Here is a 16,777-nt window from a genome sequence, read left to right as displayed (position 1 = left end):
AGCTATATGGGATACAGTTATCGAGAAAATAGAGAGAAGATTTGCTGGATGGAAGAGACTGTACTTATCGAAAGGAGGCCGAGTGACCCTGATAAAGAGTACTCTTTCTAACTTACCCACTTACTTCCTGTCTCTTTTTACAATTCCAGCTTCTGTGGCGGCACGGATTGAAAAATTGTATCGGGATTTCCTTTGGAGTGGTTTGGGGGATGAATTCAAGTTTCACCTAATCAACTGGGATACAGTTTGCAGACCAATTTCTTTAGCTGGTTTGGGGATAAAGAACTTGAGAAAGTTCAATCGGGCACTCCTAGGAAAATGGTTTTGGAGATATAATATGGAGCCAGAAGCATTATGGAAAGCAGTAGTTCATAGTAAATATGGTAGCCTATGGGGGGATGGTGTACTAGAGAAGGGAATGGGCCGTATGGAGTGGGGATCTGGAAGCAAATAAGAAGAGGATGGAGGTTATTTGCCAACCATGCTAAACTGTTGGTGGGGGAGGGCACACGAATAAGATTTTGGAGGGACATTTGGTGTGGGGAGGAGGCACTGAAGGATGCTTTTCCTTTTGTATATCAAGTGGGGTGCGATCAAGAAGCTTCGGTCGCGGATCTTTTGATTCGCTCAGGGGATCAAGTCCACTGGAACGTCACTTTTTATAGAGCAGCGCATGATTGGGAAGTAAACAGTTTCGCAGATTTTTTCAACCTAGTGTACTCTATGAAGCCGAATGGATTGCATGAAGATAAGCTGTGGTGGAAACATACGGGTAAGGGTATTTTCTCGGTTCGCTCTTATTATAAGGCCCTTACAGATGTACCGAATGTTTCGTTTCCATGGAGAAGATTGTTGAGGAATAAGGCGCCGCCCAAAACACTTTTCTTCATCTGGACAGCAGCCCTGGGTAAGATTCTGACCACCGATAATCTGCGGAAGCGACGGGTAATCATTACTGATTGGTGCTGTATGTGTAAGAAAGCTGGTGAATCAGTGAATCATCTCCTGCTACACTGTGAGACAGCTAGAGCATTGTGGTGTGAAGTATTCCGTTGGGTAGGGTTGAATTGGGTGATGCCGAAGTCAGTTGTTGAACTATTAGCCAGTTGGGTGATGCCGGGGGGAGATCTACATATCAAAGCTGTGTGGAAGATGGTACCTATCTGCATTATGTGGTGCATTTGGCAAGAGCGAAATGAACGAACATTTGAAGATAAGGAGAGGACATCTGAGGAGCTTTGTATCTTATTTTTCAGCACTTTATTTCTATGGTCTCTTGTTATAGACTTTAATGGCCTAAATGTACACGAGTTTCTAGTGACGTCTATAGTCACCTAGATAGGTCTTATCTCTTGTATACCTTCTTGTGTACTTGGGCTGTGCTTATTATTATCAATACTACTGTTTACTTATCCAAAAAAAAAAAAAAATTTTTGTTTTCAAATTTTACTATTTTTTATATGGGATCCTGTGTGTGTGGGTTTTCGGATGCATTTTCTTGAAAATGCATTTTTAGATCCACTACTTTTAGAAACTTTAATAAAAACATCTACCCAAACATAGTTTCTACAGGTCCTCCGTTTTCACAAACCCGAAAAAAAAACTCATCTCAATCATTTCATAAATTTTCAGAAAAATTGTCAATCAAGAGATGGACATACTTTTTCTTCTCCCAGCTGTGCTTTTTGATTTCTTGGAGGTTTTTGTCTCCAAAGTTTTTATATTTTAGCAAGCAAATGTGGTATTGCTTGAGTGCTGCAAAACACTAGAACGGGCTACATCCATTCAGAAGTCCAACTATGTTGATTTAATTGCCTCTTTATGTATTTTTTACACATATGGTTAATCGATGTCTGTTTTATGCATGTAATACACAGAGACAAGGTGCTAAAATCTTTGTTTGTCTCTCTCTCTCTCTCTCTCTCTCTCTCTCTGTTTCTCTCATTTAAAACTTTTGCAGTTTCTCCTTGTTGATACTATACAGTTTATCTATAAGATGACCTATATTTTATCAGGTACCATGCACATATACTATTTGATCGTCTGTCGGCTCTCAATCCTGTGGAACACAGCCAAATCTGTAACAGCTTGTTCGGGTAAAGTCAATCTATATATATATTTGGATTATTTTTGTTTGAATTTGCCTATCAAATTTTTTTTTTTTTTTGTCTGAATTCAGGTTGACTACTTCTTCTGCTCTTGTGTGTTTGTGTAAAGCATACAAGAACATAAAAGTATTTTACTTTTTCAAGTGCAATTACGGTGGCATTATTTATAACTATTACTTTGAGTTTGACCATCGTTAGACTTATATGGGAGTGCCTCTATATTTTCATCATCAATAAATCTGTGATGTCCAGGCTTATTGAAAAATCAATCTCTTCAGCATATGCCATTCTTCATCAAGCACATTTCCAAAGCTTTGGGCCTCCTTCAGGGTCTGGCATTGATGCCATGGATGAAGCAAATCCATCAGGTCCTGCTTCGTTTATTGATCTACCGAGTGAACTATTTCAGATGCTTGCTTGTGCTGGACCTTATCTTTACCGTGATACTCTATTACTTCAGAAGGTGCACTATTTCTTTCTGATATTTTGATAACCTTTTTTTTTTTTTTTTCACTTTTTGTTGCCCTTTGAGCTCATGTCTTGGTTTTTCTTGAGTAGGTATGTAGAGTATTAAGAGGCTACTACTTGTCTGCACTAGAGCTTGTAGGAAATGGTGATGGAGCACGGAATTCTGAAGCTGCTGTAGTTGGTAATCGAGTTCCTCGTCTGCACCTGAAGGATGCTAGGTCACGAATAGAGGAAGCCTTGGGAAAATGTCTACTTCCTTCATTACAAATGATACCTGCAAATCCAGCAGTTGGCCAGGAGATCTGGGAAGTAATGAATCTCCTCCCGTATGAGGTTGGCCATAATTCAGTGCTATATAATCTTAATCTGAGAATTTATTAGACATGTTAGACAGTTTGCTAGATGAATCTTGTCTGCTTAGGTGCGGTACCGTTTATACGGTGAATGGGAAAAAGATGATGAGGGGATTCCTTTGGTTTTGGCTTCACGTCAAACAGCCAAGGTATATATTTTTTTTGATCGGTAAATACAAATTTTATTTAAAAAAGGCAAACAGCCAAGGTATATTAATTGTTTATTCCATTGAGTTCATCTCCTGTCTTCCAAACCTTGGTGCCTTGCAACTGTCATTTGTTGTGCTACATTGCTTTACAGTTGGACACTAGGAGAATTTTGAAAAGGCTTGCAAAGGAAAATCTAAAGCAACTGGGTCGGATGGTTGCAAAACTGGCCCATGCCAATCCAATGACTGTACTTAGAACAATAGTTCATCAGGTATTGTTCAATTGGGATACCTTGTAATTCTCTTGCTGCTCTGGATTTTTATTAGTGACAATGTAATGTCATAAAACTGTGATGTGCAGATTGAGGCGTACAGGGATATGATTACTCCAGTAGTGGATGCATTCAAATATCTGACACAGGTGTGGATTTTCGTTTGCATCTTAACACAGTATCTTCTTTTCTTCTTGTTCTTCTGTTTCTTATGATGACTGTTTAAATTTTGTTGATTTTTTGTGGTAGAAATTGGTGCATGTCAAGTGTTTTGTGACAAGATATCTGTCCTATTCTTCTTGTCCCACCCTGTTAACTTGACTTTGTATTTTAGAAAGTGTTTTTTGAACGGCATTCTGACTATTAAATTTAAATTCTGGACTTGACAAATTTAGTCAATGCAGCGGCAGAATTTGTTGACTCAACTTATCTAACATGGTTTTAGGTTCTTGATGTTGTTAAACTGATGGACATATTTGAATGTGAAAAGTGGAGGTATTAAAAGGCTGATTATTGTGGTTCTGGTTTCAGATTTAGGGTTTGTTAAAATTCCAAACTTGTTTTCTTCTTTAATTTCTATCTTTTAGGGCTTAGGAATTTTCACTGCTACAGTAAACATCATTGGTTTTCTTAGAAGTGTAGATGTCTTGGCATGACCATAATGGGGAAAATGAACAGAGTAAATGTTTAAAGGATACCTACTTGTGGTAGGTTCTTGGTACTTGCTTCTTTAAGCACAAATAGCCAAGCACAAAGCCCAGAGTGCATTGCTTACCAAAAGAGAAGCACATTTACAAAAGCGCACATTTTGACACTTTTTAGTGAGCTTAAAGAAGAAAAAGTGTGTTTTTGTAAAATTTTGAAAAGCAATATAAAATATTAGTTGAAATTCGCACTGCTTTTTAGTACCATCAATTTAGATGAAGTAAATGAGGAAGATGAAGAGAGTTATAATATTTTTATGAAAAATATGATAGTTTTATGCTTAGTAAGGATGACTATATACTTTAGGATTGCATCGTATTGCTTACGTTTGCATGGAAGTCAGTACCTACAATTCTTGTGCTTTTTTGGTTCATGCCTTTTGGTTATCTGTTAATTCAACTGTGTACTTTATTTTGATTATGGCTTTTACATATCATAGTTGTATATTTTTGTATTGCTGAAGAGAATTATATAAAATGCTATGATTACTTTGGTTTACTTAGGTGCGGTTTGGATAGTAAGATGAGATGAGATGATTTGAGATGAAAGTTGAAAAAAATATTGTTAGAATATTATTTTTTAATATTATTATTGTTTTGGGATTTGAAAAAGTTGAATTTTTTATTAAATTTTGTGTGGGAATTTGGGAAAGTTGTAATGATGAGATGAGATGAAACACTTTCACTATCCAAACAGGGCCTAGTTGATCACTTGATTGTTATGTTCCATAATAATCTAACAAATTAAGTTAAATCAGCTAAATTTATTTCCATTGTGCTTCATTATACTTTTTTTATTGTATTTTATGAATATTTTGTTATTATATATATATATATTTTACTTTACTTCAATCTTGCATCTAGGCTCTAGGTGCTGTTTGCGCCTAAGTGCGCTTGGCACTTTAACCAAGACTATGTTTCCCTCGTAATTGCTTTGTTGCTATGATTTAGTTTAGGCATAGTGTGATTCTTCTCTCTACACTTGGATTATTGCTCATACACGGTGCCCACTTTTCTTCTTTTCAAGAGTTAATGAATCTCTGGTCTTCAACTTCTTCCTGGTGCTTTCTCTTGTATGCATTCTTGGTTGTCACTTTTCGCATTTAATATAATTACTTATTTACTTGTAAGAACAATTATTTGTTGAATATGGTCTTTACTGTGTACATGGAATAAAATTGACTACTTTTTTGTCAACAAAAGTAAGACTATTTTTCCCATTCTTTGGGATTGTTTAGTACATTCACTGTGTGAAGGAATCCCTTTCACTTTGATGAATAAATATTCACCTAAAAAGCAATAACACTTTTTTTTTCCCTCCATATTTTGTATTGATCCTGATGAAATTCTTGCTCTCTTCACAGCTTGAGTATGATGTTTTGGAATATGTGGTGATTGAGCGTTTGGCACAAGGGGGACGTGATAAGCTAAAAGATGATGGCCTTAATTTGTCAGACTGGCTTCAATCCTTGGCTTCGTTTTGGGGTCATCTGTATGTTTCAATCGTTCTCATTTCTTTCCTCCTCTCCACCCCCTTCTTCTTGTTTTAAAACTTCTGCGAGTCTCATTTGTTTTCTATTTAATATAATTTTTGTGGGGACTTATAGGACTTCCATAGTTCCGTAGGCAGTTAAAAGGTCTAAATCTAAATTGTTAATTTGTTTGTTGTGCTGATGCATCCGAGCATGTGTGTGTCTCTTGTTTACCTTCTTTTCTGTAATGTACTGACCATAAGTGATATTTGGTAGTCTATTTTGCGCATTTTGGTATGATCTCTACTAGAATCGTTAGTAAACATTTACCCCATACTTGATTTGAGATATTTCCTGGAATGCTTCACTTAAGTTTCCGGGTTGCAGATTAAGCTCAGAAATGGCAGGATGACTGGTGCTGACATATTTGGATGTTGCAAAAATAATCTGCCTCTTATTTCCGAGGGATTTTTTGACGATTGATATTTGATGGGAAGTGATTTTGGTAAGGGATTAGTGGATTTTGTCATGCAGACAAGGTGAGTGGCCCTACAATTATATTACCCGGCCTGTATACCAACAAGAGCAATAGCATTTATTCAAGGTTAGAATTGTTTTAACAATTTGGCTTCCCAATGGGCACTCATACTTGGAGAACTGTATGAAGTGTGGTCGCAGAGATTTGATGACAGATGGTCAGAATGTAAAAAGGAGATGCATATGTCTGGGGTGGGTTGGTCCGAAATATGATGTTCAAACATTGATTGGTTTTCTTTATTTTAGCCTTTTGAATATGGTTTGCTAGAGATTGGAGAATGAGTAAGGCACCTGCTAAGTTTGTCCATTGAGAATTAAAGATGCATAATCACTGCTGGGTTTGATACAATATTTTTTTGAATCAAAAGCAAGTTGTCTGCTGTGAGTGCAGCCTTCGATCCTATCATACTTGAACATTCTCTTAATATTTTCAATGTTTTGCGGTGGAATTGATGGTTGAAAGAGTAGACTGGTTGACTTTCTCAAAGTACTCAGGGCTTGGTACAGCTGAAAGGGCACAGTAATATGCTGATATTCTTTCCCAGTCAAAATTGTTTGTTTTTTATCTCACTGACCTCCAAAATAGTAGGAATTATGGATCTGGTTTATTGGTCTCTATGGAAATCATGGTCCTAGGTAAAGGTTGAAGATAAGATGCCTTTGGTTCGTACTGCAGATCCTTGTCCAGTTATCTTTCTTCTTGTGCTGCTTCCTCTCACGATGCTGTTGGAGGATTACGGACAGGATACTGTTTTGGTTTTAACAAGCTGTTCTCTATATATTTTTCCATCGAGGAAGAAATACATCCTGGGAGCTTTCTTCAGTAAAAGCAAACCCTTTATCGGAGTATGTACAATTAATTGGACGTTTGCTTGCATCATCATTAGCTAGTTGTGAAGATGGTGCTATGTTATAAATGTCATCGGTTCTTCTTGATTGTGTACTCTTTTCATTCTGCATACTCCTGTGTTTTGATAGAAAGAGATGGGCGGAATTACTTCTCCTTAATATGTGAGATATAGAATGTTGACGAGCAACTGACTTCCTGAAGTAAATCTCAACATCTAAGGGGGCACTAATTGGATTGTGGGCTGCGCTGCTTTTATACAGCTTCATCTGTCAAAGCTCCAAGGATTTTGGGGCTGTTGTATAATGCGCAGGATCTGTATGGTTAGAGAATTGCAAAAGTTCTGTTTCTTGTTTTTCCCCTTTCCTTGTGTTTTATTTTATATATTTTGTTTTTTTGGTGGGTGTGGGCAGGTTGGGGTGGGGGAATTCATGTTCTGTAGATATTTGCACCATTTATAAAGATTACTGATAACCTTCTATGGCTAACAGAGATGCAGATTGGTACAAATCTCTATTTGTCTTGCATATTTCATTCCGAACTTCTTAGGATAGCAGTTTTTTTAATGGTTTTGTTTGTTTTTCTTGAGTTCTTTAATTTATGTTCTGGCTATTTTTTTACATGATGCCTTGATCATACACATTTTTAAGAAGGCTGTTGTGGTTTTCACTTTTAAGAGTTGGTATGGGGCTAAACAAGTAGTTGGATGGTACAAATTGGAGGCTTTAACACTCTTGGTATGTCCGGTTTGTTTATATTTCAACAATATTCCTCATATGTTATAACATGTTGTACACGACTTTTGTCCTAGAACTTGACTTTTATTGTGCTGTCGATGTGATGTCAAGGGTTATTCAAAATTTGAACACAGAGATGAGATACAGAATTCTTGGTTGGATGCTTTATCTTCCATTTAATACTTCTCGTCCACAAGGTTAAGGGCTCGTTTGGACACAAAGATGAGATACAAAATTCTCAAAATTCACTAAACAATTTTTTAACATTATAATATTTTAATTCAACCTTTTCTCTCTAATTTCCCAAAACCCCATAAAACATCTTAATTTAAACCATTTCTGTACTATTCACAAACCAGTTCACTACTATTCATATAATTCTCACAATTTGTCATCTCATATCATTACCCAAGCATGCCCCTAGTGTCCAAACGAGCCCTAAGTAATTTAATACCATATTGAAGGTTTGCTGAATTTAGGAAGATGCGGAATAGGATTGGCCAGCAGATTCCTTACAATTTATTTGATGTATGGGGTATGGAGCTAGTAACCGGTGGTGACTGCCAAGCTAGGCTTATTGCTGTTTTGATGTTTTGGCCTGGCTGTTTTCAATCTTAGCTGATCAGAAATTTGATATGCTAAATTTTGAAAATGGCATCTGTTGCCTCTTAGAAACATTGAATTTATTAGGAATTGTAATGGGTTTTTTTAAAGTATGGATTTCGGAATGATTCTCATTATTTGTGTTCTCTGCCAAGCCTTATTCATTTATTGCTGTGCTGGATCATACTGGATATTTAAAAATAACTTGCGCTGGCATTGATTTGAAGAATTTTTTAGATTAAAACCATTTCAAGTTTTCACTCTGTGATATTCATTTCTGTAGATTATGTTGTCAGCATCAGGCTCATGTTTCTTCATTGCTTTAATTTTAATGTTGCTCACTTGAGCTGTTAATTGTTAGTGCTTTGTCTTTCTGACTATATCTTACTGAGTCTGTTAAGTGTTCTCCCGTGGTCCTAATATGAAACTGTAATTGGAATGGTATCTCACTATGATGAATGCCTAAGTAATATATAATTTGTTCAAATGGGTCGTATCTTTGTGCGATGCTTCATGTACCATATAACCAAGTCCTTGTACCTGTATCATTTCTGTAGATTTTTGGTGCATTATCCTGTAGAGTTGATCTCTTGTCCCATTACAAACTAAATTTATAATTTGTATTGGAACTTCTAGCTGAATTGGTTTGCTAATTTCACGGATGGATGCCAGTTATAATTTTTTTTTTTTTAATTCTTCGTCTGTTTTCATTTTTATGTTTGGCCCTTTCCTTCCATTAACATGATAATGTGGAAACAAACAAAAACTTGTGTTCAGTTTTGGTTCGTCTTTTCCACTAGGTTGTTTATAGCTCATCAGATCCAGCTGAAATTTTTCGTCCAGGCCAGTATATTGCTAATGCTAATCCTGCCCATTGCCATTATCTTGCCACTTTTTTTTGAATGCTGATGGTTGTTTTTAAAATAGGATTACGTAGCTTTTAGGGTCTAAGATAAGTGGAATTTCGAATTTTGAGAATCTTCATCGTGTGGTATGAAAAGAGATTTCTTGTGAAACGTCATTTTTAAGATTATTGAAGATAGGAACTCTTGGGGGCAGTGGAGTCCTTTGGTGTCTGTTTTATTTATGTGCGCAATTTAGAATTTTTAGGAAGCAATTCCTCAAGTGAGTTGTTTGATATTTTGCTGAATACACTTCGTTCAATCCTAATTCAGACTTTATTGTTTTTTTTTTCTGGTGGAGTATGCATAGAAGTACTCAAGTGTCACAAATGCTTGCATGGTAAATTTGGTTCTAAAATGCTTTTTTTTTTTTATTTTTTTATTTTTTTTATAGGTAAAATTTGGTTCTAAAATGCTAAAAATAGGTTGCAAGGAAAAGTGGAAAACATTTAATGCAGATTTTGTTGATCTTTATGTTTGTATCATGTGTGGACACGTTGTTCTGTTAGAAACCTGATTAGAAGAATGTTATCCTAATATTTGTGAACGCTACTGCAAAATTCTTTTAAGCTAGCAATTGAAACAAACAATGAGATGGTTTCCTGCTAAAAATGTTATCATAATATTAGTGAACAGTAATGATTTAACTTTGCATTTTCTGTTATTTATTTCCTTTCTTTAGCATCTTTGCACCTTGATGTGCCTTCTTCTTCTACTGGCAGTATGCATTAGTAAATACACTCGTCTTTTATTGGGGTACTCATCGCAGTTTTACAGTTGGAGATTTCTACTTTTGATATATTGGAAGTCATTTTCCACCTAGATGTGAGCTTTGGCTTCTCAATTAGTATCTTTTATCTATTATTAAGGATGCTTCATCTGGTGAATGGTGTAATAGTTCCTGTATTAGTTCATGAGATGTCAGTAAATTCTGGCTATGATTGCTGATGTGACAGATGCCACAACATTCTCTTTTTATAGGGGTCATGCTTGATAACTGCTGTCATCATCATTGTCGTCATCATATATTGTCAGTGTGGATATTTGCTTGTTAAATATGTGCTTTTAAATATTGAATCTTCCCTAATTACTTTTTGAATTCTTCACTAATGCATTATCATTGTTTATAGGTGTAAGAAGTATCCATCAATGGAGTTGAGGGGTCTTTTCCAGTATCTTGTGAACCAGTTAAAGAAGGGCCAAGGAATTGAGCTTGTTCTATTGCAGGTAGTTTTGACATCTGAAAGTTACTTCATTATTACCAGTAATTAGTTCCAAGATTATAGCTTATAAAAAAAAAAACTGCCTAGATTATAAATTGTCACTGTGGATAATCTATGGAAAATATACATTGTTAAGAATAATTGGTGCTGTGTAAAAGGAGAGAGTCATCCAATGATCATATTCTTTTTATTGCATTGCAAAATTGCCAGTACTTTGTGGGATTAAGTTTTTGGGTCATGCCCAGAAGAATGGTAGACTTTTTTTTGCACTTGGAGAGGGTGAAGTGGCAGCCCACAGATTGAAGCAGTGTAAAGATGGTTCCTACTTGCCTTTTATGGTGCATTTGTAGGTAAAAACAAGTTAGAAATTTTGAAGATAGGGAATGGATGCTGGATGAGTTCAAAACTTTCTTATTTTCAATACACTTTTTCTGTTTTTTGATAAGCGAGAATAAAATTTTATTGAAGGAAAATAGGCATAGCCAAAGTGCACAGGAAGTATACATGGAGTACACTTAGGAAATGCTTGGGAAATGAGATGAGATGAAAATTTTGTAAATAGTAGTAAGATGATTTGTGAATAGTAGTGAGATAGTTTGAGTTAAGTATTTTTTGGGTTTTGGAAAATGAGAGAGTAAAAGTTGAATAAAAAATATTATATAGTTAAAATTTTGTTAGGATATAATTTTTTAATATGATTTGTTTTAAGATTTGAAAAAGTTGAATTATTTTTTGTTTGGGAAAGTTGTAATGATTAGTTTGAAAGTATTTGTGTTTAAATGATGTTTGAGAAAGAAATGAGATAGGATGAGATGAGATGAGATGGGATGAGATGGAAACTTTTTTCCAAGCATCCCCTTAGTAACAAATAGGAACTATAAATGGATACAAGCTAATTTTGGAAACTAGCCCCATTACAATCAATGACAGAAGCCCAAGAAATTGTTAAAGATGAATCTCTTCAACTCACCAAGGAATGCTTCCAGTCTTCAAAACCCCTACCATTTCTCTCTATCCATAGGCGCTACATTATACAAAGAGGAATCATTTTCCACAGCAGCAATATGAATTTTACCCCGAAGACCTCTTCAACACTTACAAAATATCTGCTACCCTTCTAGACATTATCCAATCCACTCCATTCTGGTTGATAATAGCATCTCACAAATACCTGGCCACCATGCAAAGTACAATAAATCTGCAGTTTCCCCATTTTTCTTGCTTAAATAACACCACTCCATAATTATAAGACCACTTTTTCTCAGCTGTCTCTGGTGATAATTTTCCCAAGGGAAGCCGTCCAACCAAAGAAAGCAATCTTGGGAGCTACCTTGCATCCCTAAATACTCTTCCAAGGAAAATGGTTACTATGATGACCCAAAAGAGCCTTGTAAAAAGATCGAACCTTGAATCTCCTACTTCCTTTTGGAGTTCATATCATCCTGTCCTCCACAACATTACCAACATTCGTATCATATAGCCAACTCAAAAAATCAGCAATGGTTCCAAGTTCCCAATCTTGAGCCGCTCTATTGAAACAAACGTTCCATTGAGTTGAGCCATTAGAGCAATCCATCTAATCAGCCACCATAGCCTCCTTATCACTTGCTATTCAATAGAGAGTGGATGAAAAGCTCTTATGGGCCCTATCACCATGCCAAACATCATGCCAGAAACAAACATGAGAGCCACTTTTTTTTTTTGGATAAGTAATAAGATATTTTATTGATATAAAGATAGGCATAGCCGAAGTACATTAGAGGTATACGAAAGCACCTATTTAAGAACTAGAAACAATTACATGGAAATCATGGAAGTTGAGACCATTCAAATCTAAAGCAATGGCCCACAAAAACAGAGTCTTCCAGAAAAAACTCCTAAACTCTTCCAAAGAATGTTCATGATCCTCAAAATGTCTCTCATTTCGTTCATTACAAATACACCAAAAAATACATATAGGAGCCATCTTCCATACAGCTACAATTTGTGTTGTGCCAGTGAGCCCTCTCCGGCATGCTAAAAGTTCAACCACCCGCCCGGCATCACCCATGCTATTCCCATATTGCTGAAAAAATAATTACAGATATCTCTAGCAAACTCAGTGTAAAAGTAGATGGTCCACCGTTTCACCACTATTTCGACACAAACAGCACCAATCCGTTATTATAAGGCCCCGTTTTCTAAGATTATCAATAGTCAATATCTTCCCTAAGGCTGAGGTCCATACAAAGAAAGCGGCCTTGGTTCGTGCTTTATTCCTCCAAATGTTCTTCCAAGGGAAATTATGCCTTTGTTGCCTGATAATAGAATCATAAAAAGAACGTACCGAAAATTTCCCTTTCCTAGAGGGTTTCCATATCATCACATCTTCATCACATCACAAACATGAGAGCCACTTGCTACTTCAAAACTGAAGAACTTGGAAAACATCCCCCCTTCTAAAAAAAACAAAAAAAACAAATTATTTATAGATCTTCATCCACAGCCCCACTCCATATGTACCCTTACTTCGTCAGAATACCACTCCACTAACACTCCCATACTTAAGAGTCAACAACAACCCCTATGATACCTCCACAATTATGATCCTCAAGTTTGCACCCCCAATCCACCACAAGCGAATGGGGAACAAACTTTGTCCCAACTAACAAGATGGAACTTAGCTTCATCTCCAATTTGTCTTGAAGAAAAGCACATAAGACTTTTTCATTGTGAGATGCCACACTTGTAGGTAAACAGAAAAGAGAGAAAATATGTTGGGAGGTTAGATAGAGCGCTTTTGATACAACTGATTCTGCCCCCCTTGGACACTTTTCCATTCTACTAATCTTCTTTTGATCTTTTCTAACATGCCATCACAAATATGCTTTGCCTTAAAAGCAGCCCCCCAAGGAAGATCGTCCTTAGAAATATGGCCCATTTAACCTAATTTCGGATGAATAAAATTATTCATATTCCGACCTTAGAAATATTGGATTGGGTGGTCACACATGATTTGCCTTACTTTACTAGAATCTTTTCTTTTGGACAGGTTCTACTAACTTTAATGGATTTGACTTTCATGATTTTCATGTATCCTTTTAACCCTGTAGGTGGGTGTCAATCTTATATACATTCTATGGACTTTGGTTACACCTTTTGTGCTTTCTGGTGATGAATTATTACATATCAAAATTTAGTTATTGATTGGAGTTTTTATTATATCAGGAGCTTATTCAACAAATGGCAAATGTCCAGTACACAGAGAACCTTACTGAGGAACAGCTGGATTCCATGGCAGGTGGTGAGACTCTTCGTTATCAGGCAACTTCCTTTGGAGTAACTAGAAATAACAAGGTATTTCCCTTTTTGCTTGCACTATTTTTTAGGTGGACCTTAAGCTGTTCTGACAAAGTGTATTAGGAATGTGGATTGACTCATGCATCCGATGAATTGGTCAACTCTAGTTTCATGTACATTAGGTAATTACACATGCGTTAACACACTTATAACGTGTAATGCCCCAATGAAAGGCCCAAACCACATGGCCTATAATCCAAAAAGACTAGTCAATGATACAATTGGAGCCCTATTAGAACCTTATAAAGATAAAGAACTTCTCATTCCCAAGCAATGTGGGATCCCATACGCCATCTACCTTATTCCTATCATATGGGGTTTTACAATTTACCCCCCATAAATTTTTGACATCCTTGTCGTGCCATTCCATCGTAGGTGGCACTGTTCAAGTCCCACACTTCTGGTTGGGATAGGGTCTGATACCATTTGTAACGTCCCAGTGAAAGGCCCGAACCACATGGCTTATACTCCAAAAGGACTAGTCAATGATACAATTATAGCCCTATTAGAACCTTGTAAAGAGCAGGAACTTCTCATTCTCAAGCAATGTGGGATCTTATACACCACCTACTCTTATCCTTATCATATGGGGTATCACACAGAGGATTCATGATTCCTATGTACATATAGGTGGTTTTTGTGTGTGGTTTAATTTTTCCATATGTGCTGACCTCGCAATTACACACAAGCATCAGTACACATAGATGTTGCTTTTACTTGAACTATTGAGGTTTTCTTTGAATTGGCGATTTCTATATTTACAATATGTCCCATTTAGTAGCCAGAAGTTTGTTCTCACCCAACTCTTAGGGCATGTTTGAGTAATGAGATGAGATGAGAATTTGGTGAATAGTAGTGAAATGGTTTGAGTTAAGATATTTTATATTGGGTTTTAGGAAATTAGAGAGAAAAAATTGAGTAAAAATATTATAAGTCAAAATATTGCTAGAATATAATTTTTAATATTATTTTTGTTTTTAAATTTGAAAAAGTTGTATTGTTTTTTGTGTTTTGTTTGGAATTTTGGGAAAATTGTACTGATTAGATGAAAAGGTTGAAGATTTGAAATTGACAAGTGTTTGTGTTTGAGTGATGTTTGGAAAGGAAATTATGAGAAGTTTTGAGATGAGATTATGTCACTTCCCAAACCAGCCATTAACCACCAAACCTCCTTCCAACCCATGTAAATAAGTGAGAACCCAGTACTTTTAATTTTCATTAAGTTGAATGTTATTGCTGCATTCTGTTTTATCCAGATGTTCCCAAACTTCTTGCTTTACCCTTTTCACACTATTTATGTTGTTTTTGGAAATTTGCAATATTTTATGCACTTGACTCATAACAAAGATACCCTAAGCCAAAATGTAATTTTTTTAGTTCCTTCTTTCTGTTAAAAACTGCTTGAAAACTTTAAGACTGGTAAATTCACCTTGATTTTGCATTAGACTTTGTTGAGTTTAATATTATGTTCATGCTGAATTTCTGAGGTTGACATGTCTGTGCAGGCATTGATCAAGTCCACTAACAGGCTTAGAGACTCGTTGCTTTCAAAAGATGAACCAAAGCTGGCAGTTCCTCTTTTGTTACTTATTGCTCAACATCGTTCTGTGTAAGCTTTAGAACTCTATATGTTATTTATTTTATTGAGTAGTATAATATTCTTCTCCCTAGTCAGATCTTGGGCCCAGACACGAGGGCCTTAAACTTGTTGGGTGTTTGTGTGTGGGTGGGTGGGTTGTGTAATCAGCAACATATTTGTGGGTTTCACTCGTTGTAACTCCAAGATGTCGCAACACTGGGGAAATTGGATTCATTCTAAAGATGACTCATTGGGGGTAAAACTTATGCTATTCAAAACTTAAAGATTCGAGGCCCAAACAGCCGCCTTGGAGGTTGTCACAGCGCTGTAATAAACTGTAGTATTTCAAATTGTTCTGTCTTTGTAAGTATTTATCGACTCTACCCTCCTAGCTGATGTACAATTTATGAATAGTCAAGCTTTATAATGTGATCTTGTCGTAAGCAGATTTTTATAAAAGTGTTTGCAAAGAAATTAGCATCTGTTTCATTTGGACAGTAATAATAAAATATAACAATTGCTAAAATTTTTCTTCAACAATCAATCCATCATATATCTATCATAGTATCACATGCAAATTTTGACCAAGCCTGAAGAAATTCTTACCTAGCCTTAATAGCTGTGTACAATGAAAAAAGTCCTTTTGGTTCCTTTAGTTTCTTTTACAGTCTTTTGGTTCCTTCCCTTCTCTAACCCTTTTTTAATAAATAAAAAGGACTTCAACTTGTAAGGAATTGTAATCAGGTGGGATACTTTTTACCTGCCCACGTTGGTTGCCATGAGATTGATGTGTTATGTCCTGTTAGTGAGTCTCATCCAGGGACAGAAAAGAGAGAGAAAACAAAACCAAATTGCCTCATTCTATTATTTTTTGCAGGGTCGTCATTAATGCTGATGCCCCCTATATAAAGATGGTTAGCGAGCAGTTTGATAGATGCCACGGCACTCTTCTTCAATATGTTGAATTTCTTTCTAGTGCAGTGACTCCAGCATCAGCTTATGCTCAATTGATTCCCTCGCTTGATGATCTTGTCCATGTTTACCACCTTGATCCTGAGGTATGTCCTCTATCCTTTTCTCACCCTGTGGCTACTTTCCACCCTATTTAATCAAAATGCTATACTTGTGAGGGCTAGTATGCTTTATCTTTTTATCTATTTGCTGTCTAAATCTATATTTTTTTCATTCTTTTGATTTTATGTGAAAATTGATTCCTCAAGTGGTTTTGTTGGAGTATCATCTTGCTTTCCTTCTTCTGTATTAGTAACATCCTTCTTATTGTCTCTCTTTCCTTCATATAGGTTGCTTTCTTAATATATCGCCCTGTAATGAAGCTCTTCAAGTGTCAGGGGAATTCTGAGATCTTGTGGCCTTTAGACGACAGTGATGCCACAAATATTGCTACCACAATCGCAGAGTCTGAACCTACAGAGTATTCTGGCAATATGGTTCTCGATCTTGGCTCTCCAAGGAGGCCTATAATG

At 36.1% G+C, this 16,777-nt stretch overlaps 1 protein-coding gene across 2 annotated transcripts in view; it reads left to right on the top strand.

The window, feature by feature from the left end:
• LOC122313563 (THO complex subunit 2) overlaps positions 1-16,777 on the top strand; it is a 48,761-nt gene that overhangs the window by 20,187 nt on the left and 11,797 nt on the right. For both annotated transcript variants that reach the window (XR_006243429.1, XM_043128675.1), the window contains exons 13-24: positions 2,016-2,096; positions 2,361-2,571; positions 2,667-2,909; positions 2,998-3,078; positions 3,231-3,350; positions 3,440-3,499; positions 5,419-5,546; positions 10,283-10,379; positions 13,583-13,711; positions 15,220-15,323; positions 16,171-16,351; positions 16,595-16,776. Coding sequence is in view for 1 of the 2 variants with exons in the window: in XM_043128675.1 (XP_042984609.1) it covers positions 2,016-2,096; positions 2,361-2,571; positions 2,667-2,909; positions 2,998-3,078; positions 3,231-3,350; positions 3,440-3,499; positions 5,419-5,546; positions 10,283-10,379; positions 13,583-13,711; positions 15,220-15,323; positions 16,171-16,351; positions 16,595-16,776 (1,617 nt within the window). In the remaining variant the exon portion in view is untranslated. The remainder of the gene's footprint in view (positions 1-2,015; positions 2,097-2,360; positions 2,572-2,666; positions 2,910-2,997; positions 3,079-3,230; positions 3,351-3,439; positions 3,500-5,418; positions 5,547-10,282; positions 10,380-13,582; positions 13,712-15,219; positions 15,324-16,170; positions 16,352-16,594; position 16,777) is intronic.

This window comes from Carya illinoinensis, chromosome 6 (assembly GCF_018687715.1).
Source record: "Carya illinoinensis cultivar Pawnee chromosome 6, C.illinoinensisPawnee_v1, whole genome shotgun sequence".
Taxonomy (NCBI): Eukaryota; Viridiplantae; Streptophyta; class Magnoliopsida; order Fagales; family Juglandaceae; genus Carya; species Carya illinoinensis.
This window is presented reverse-complemented; position numbering and strand designations above follow the sequence as displayed.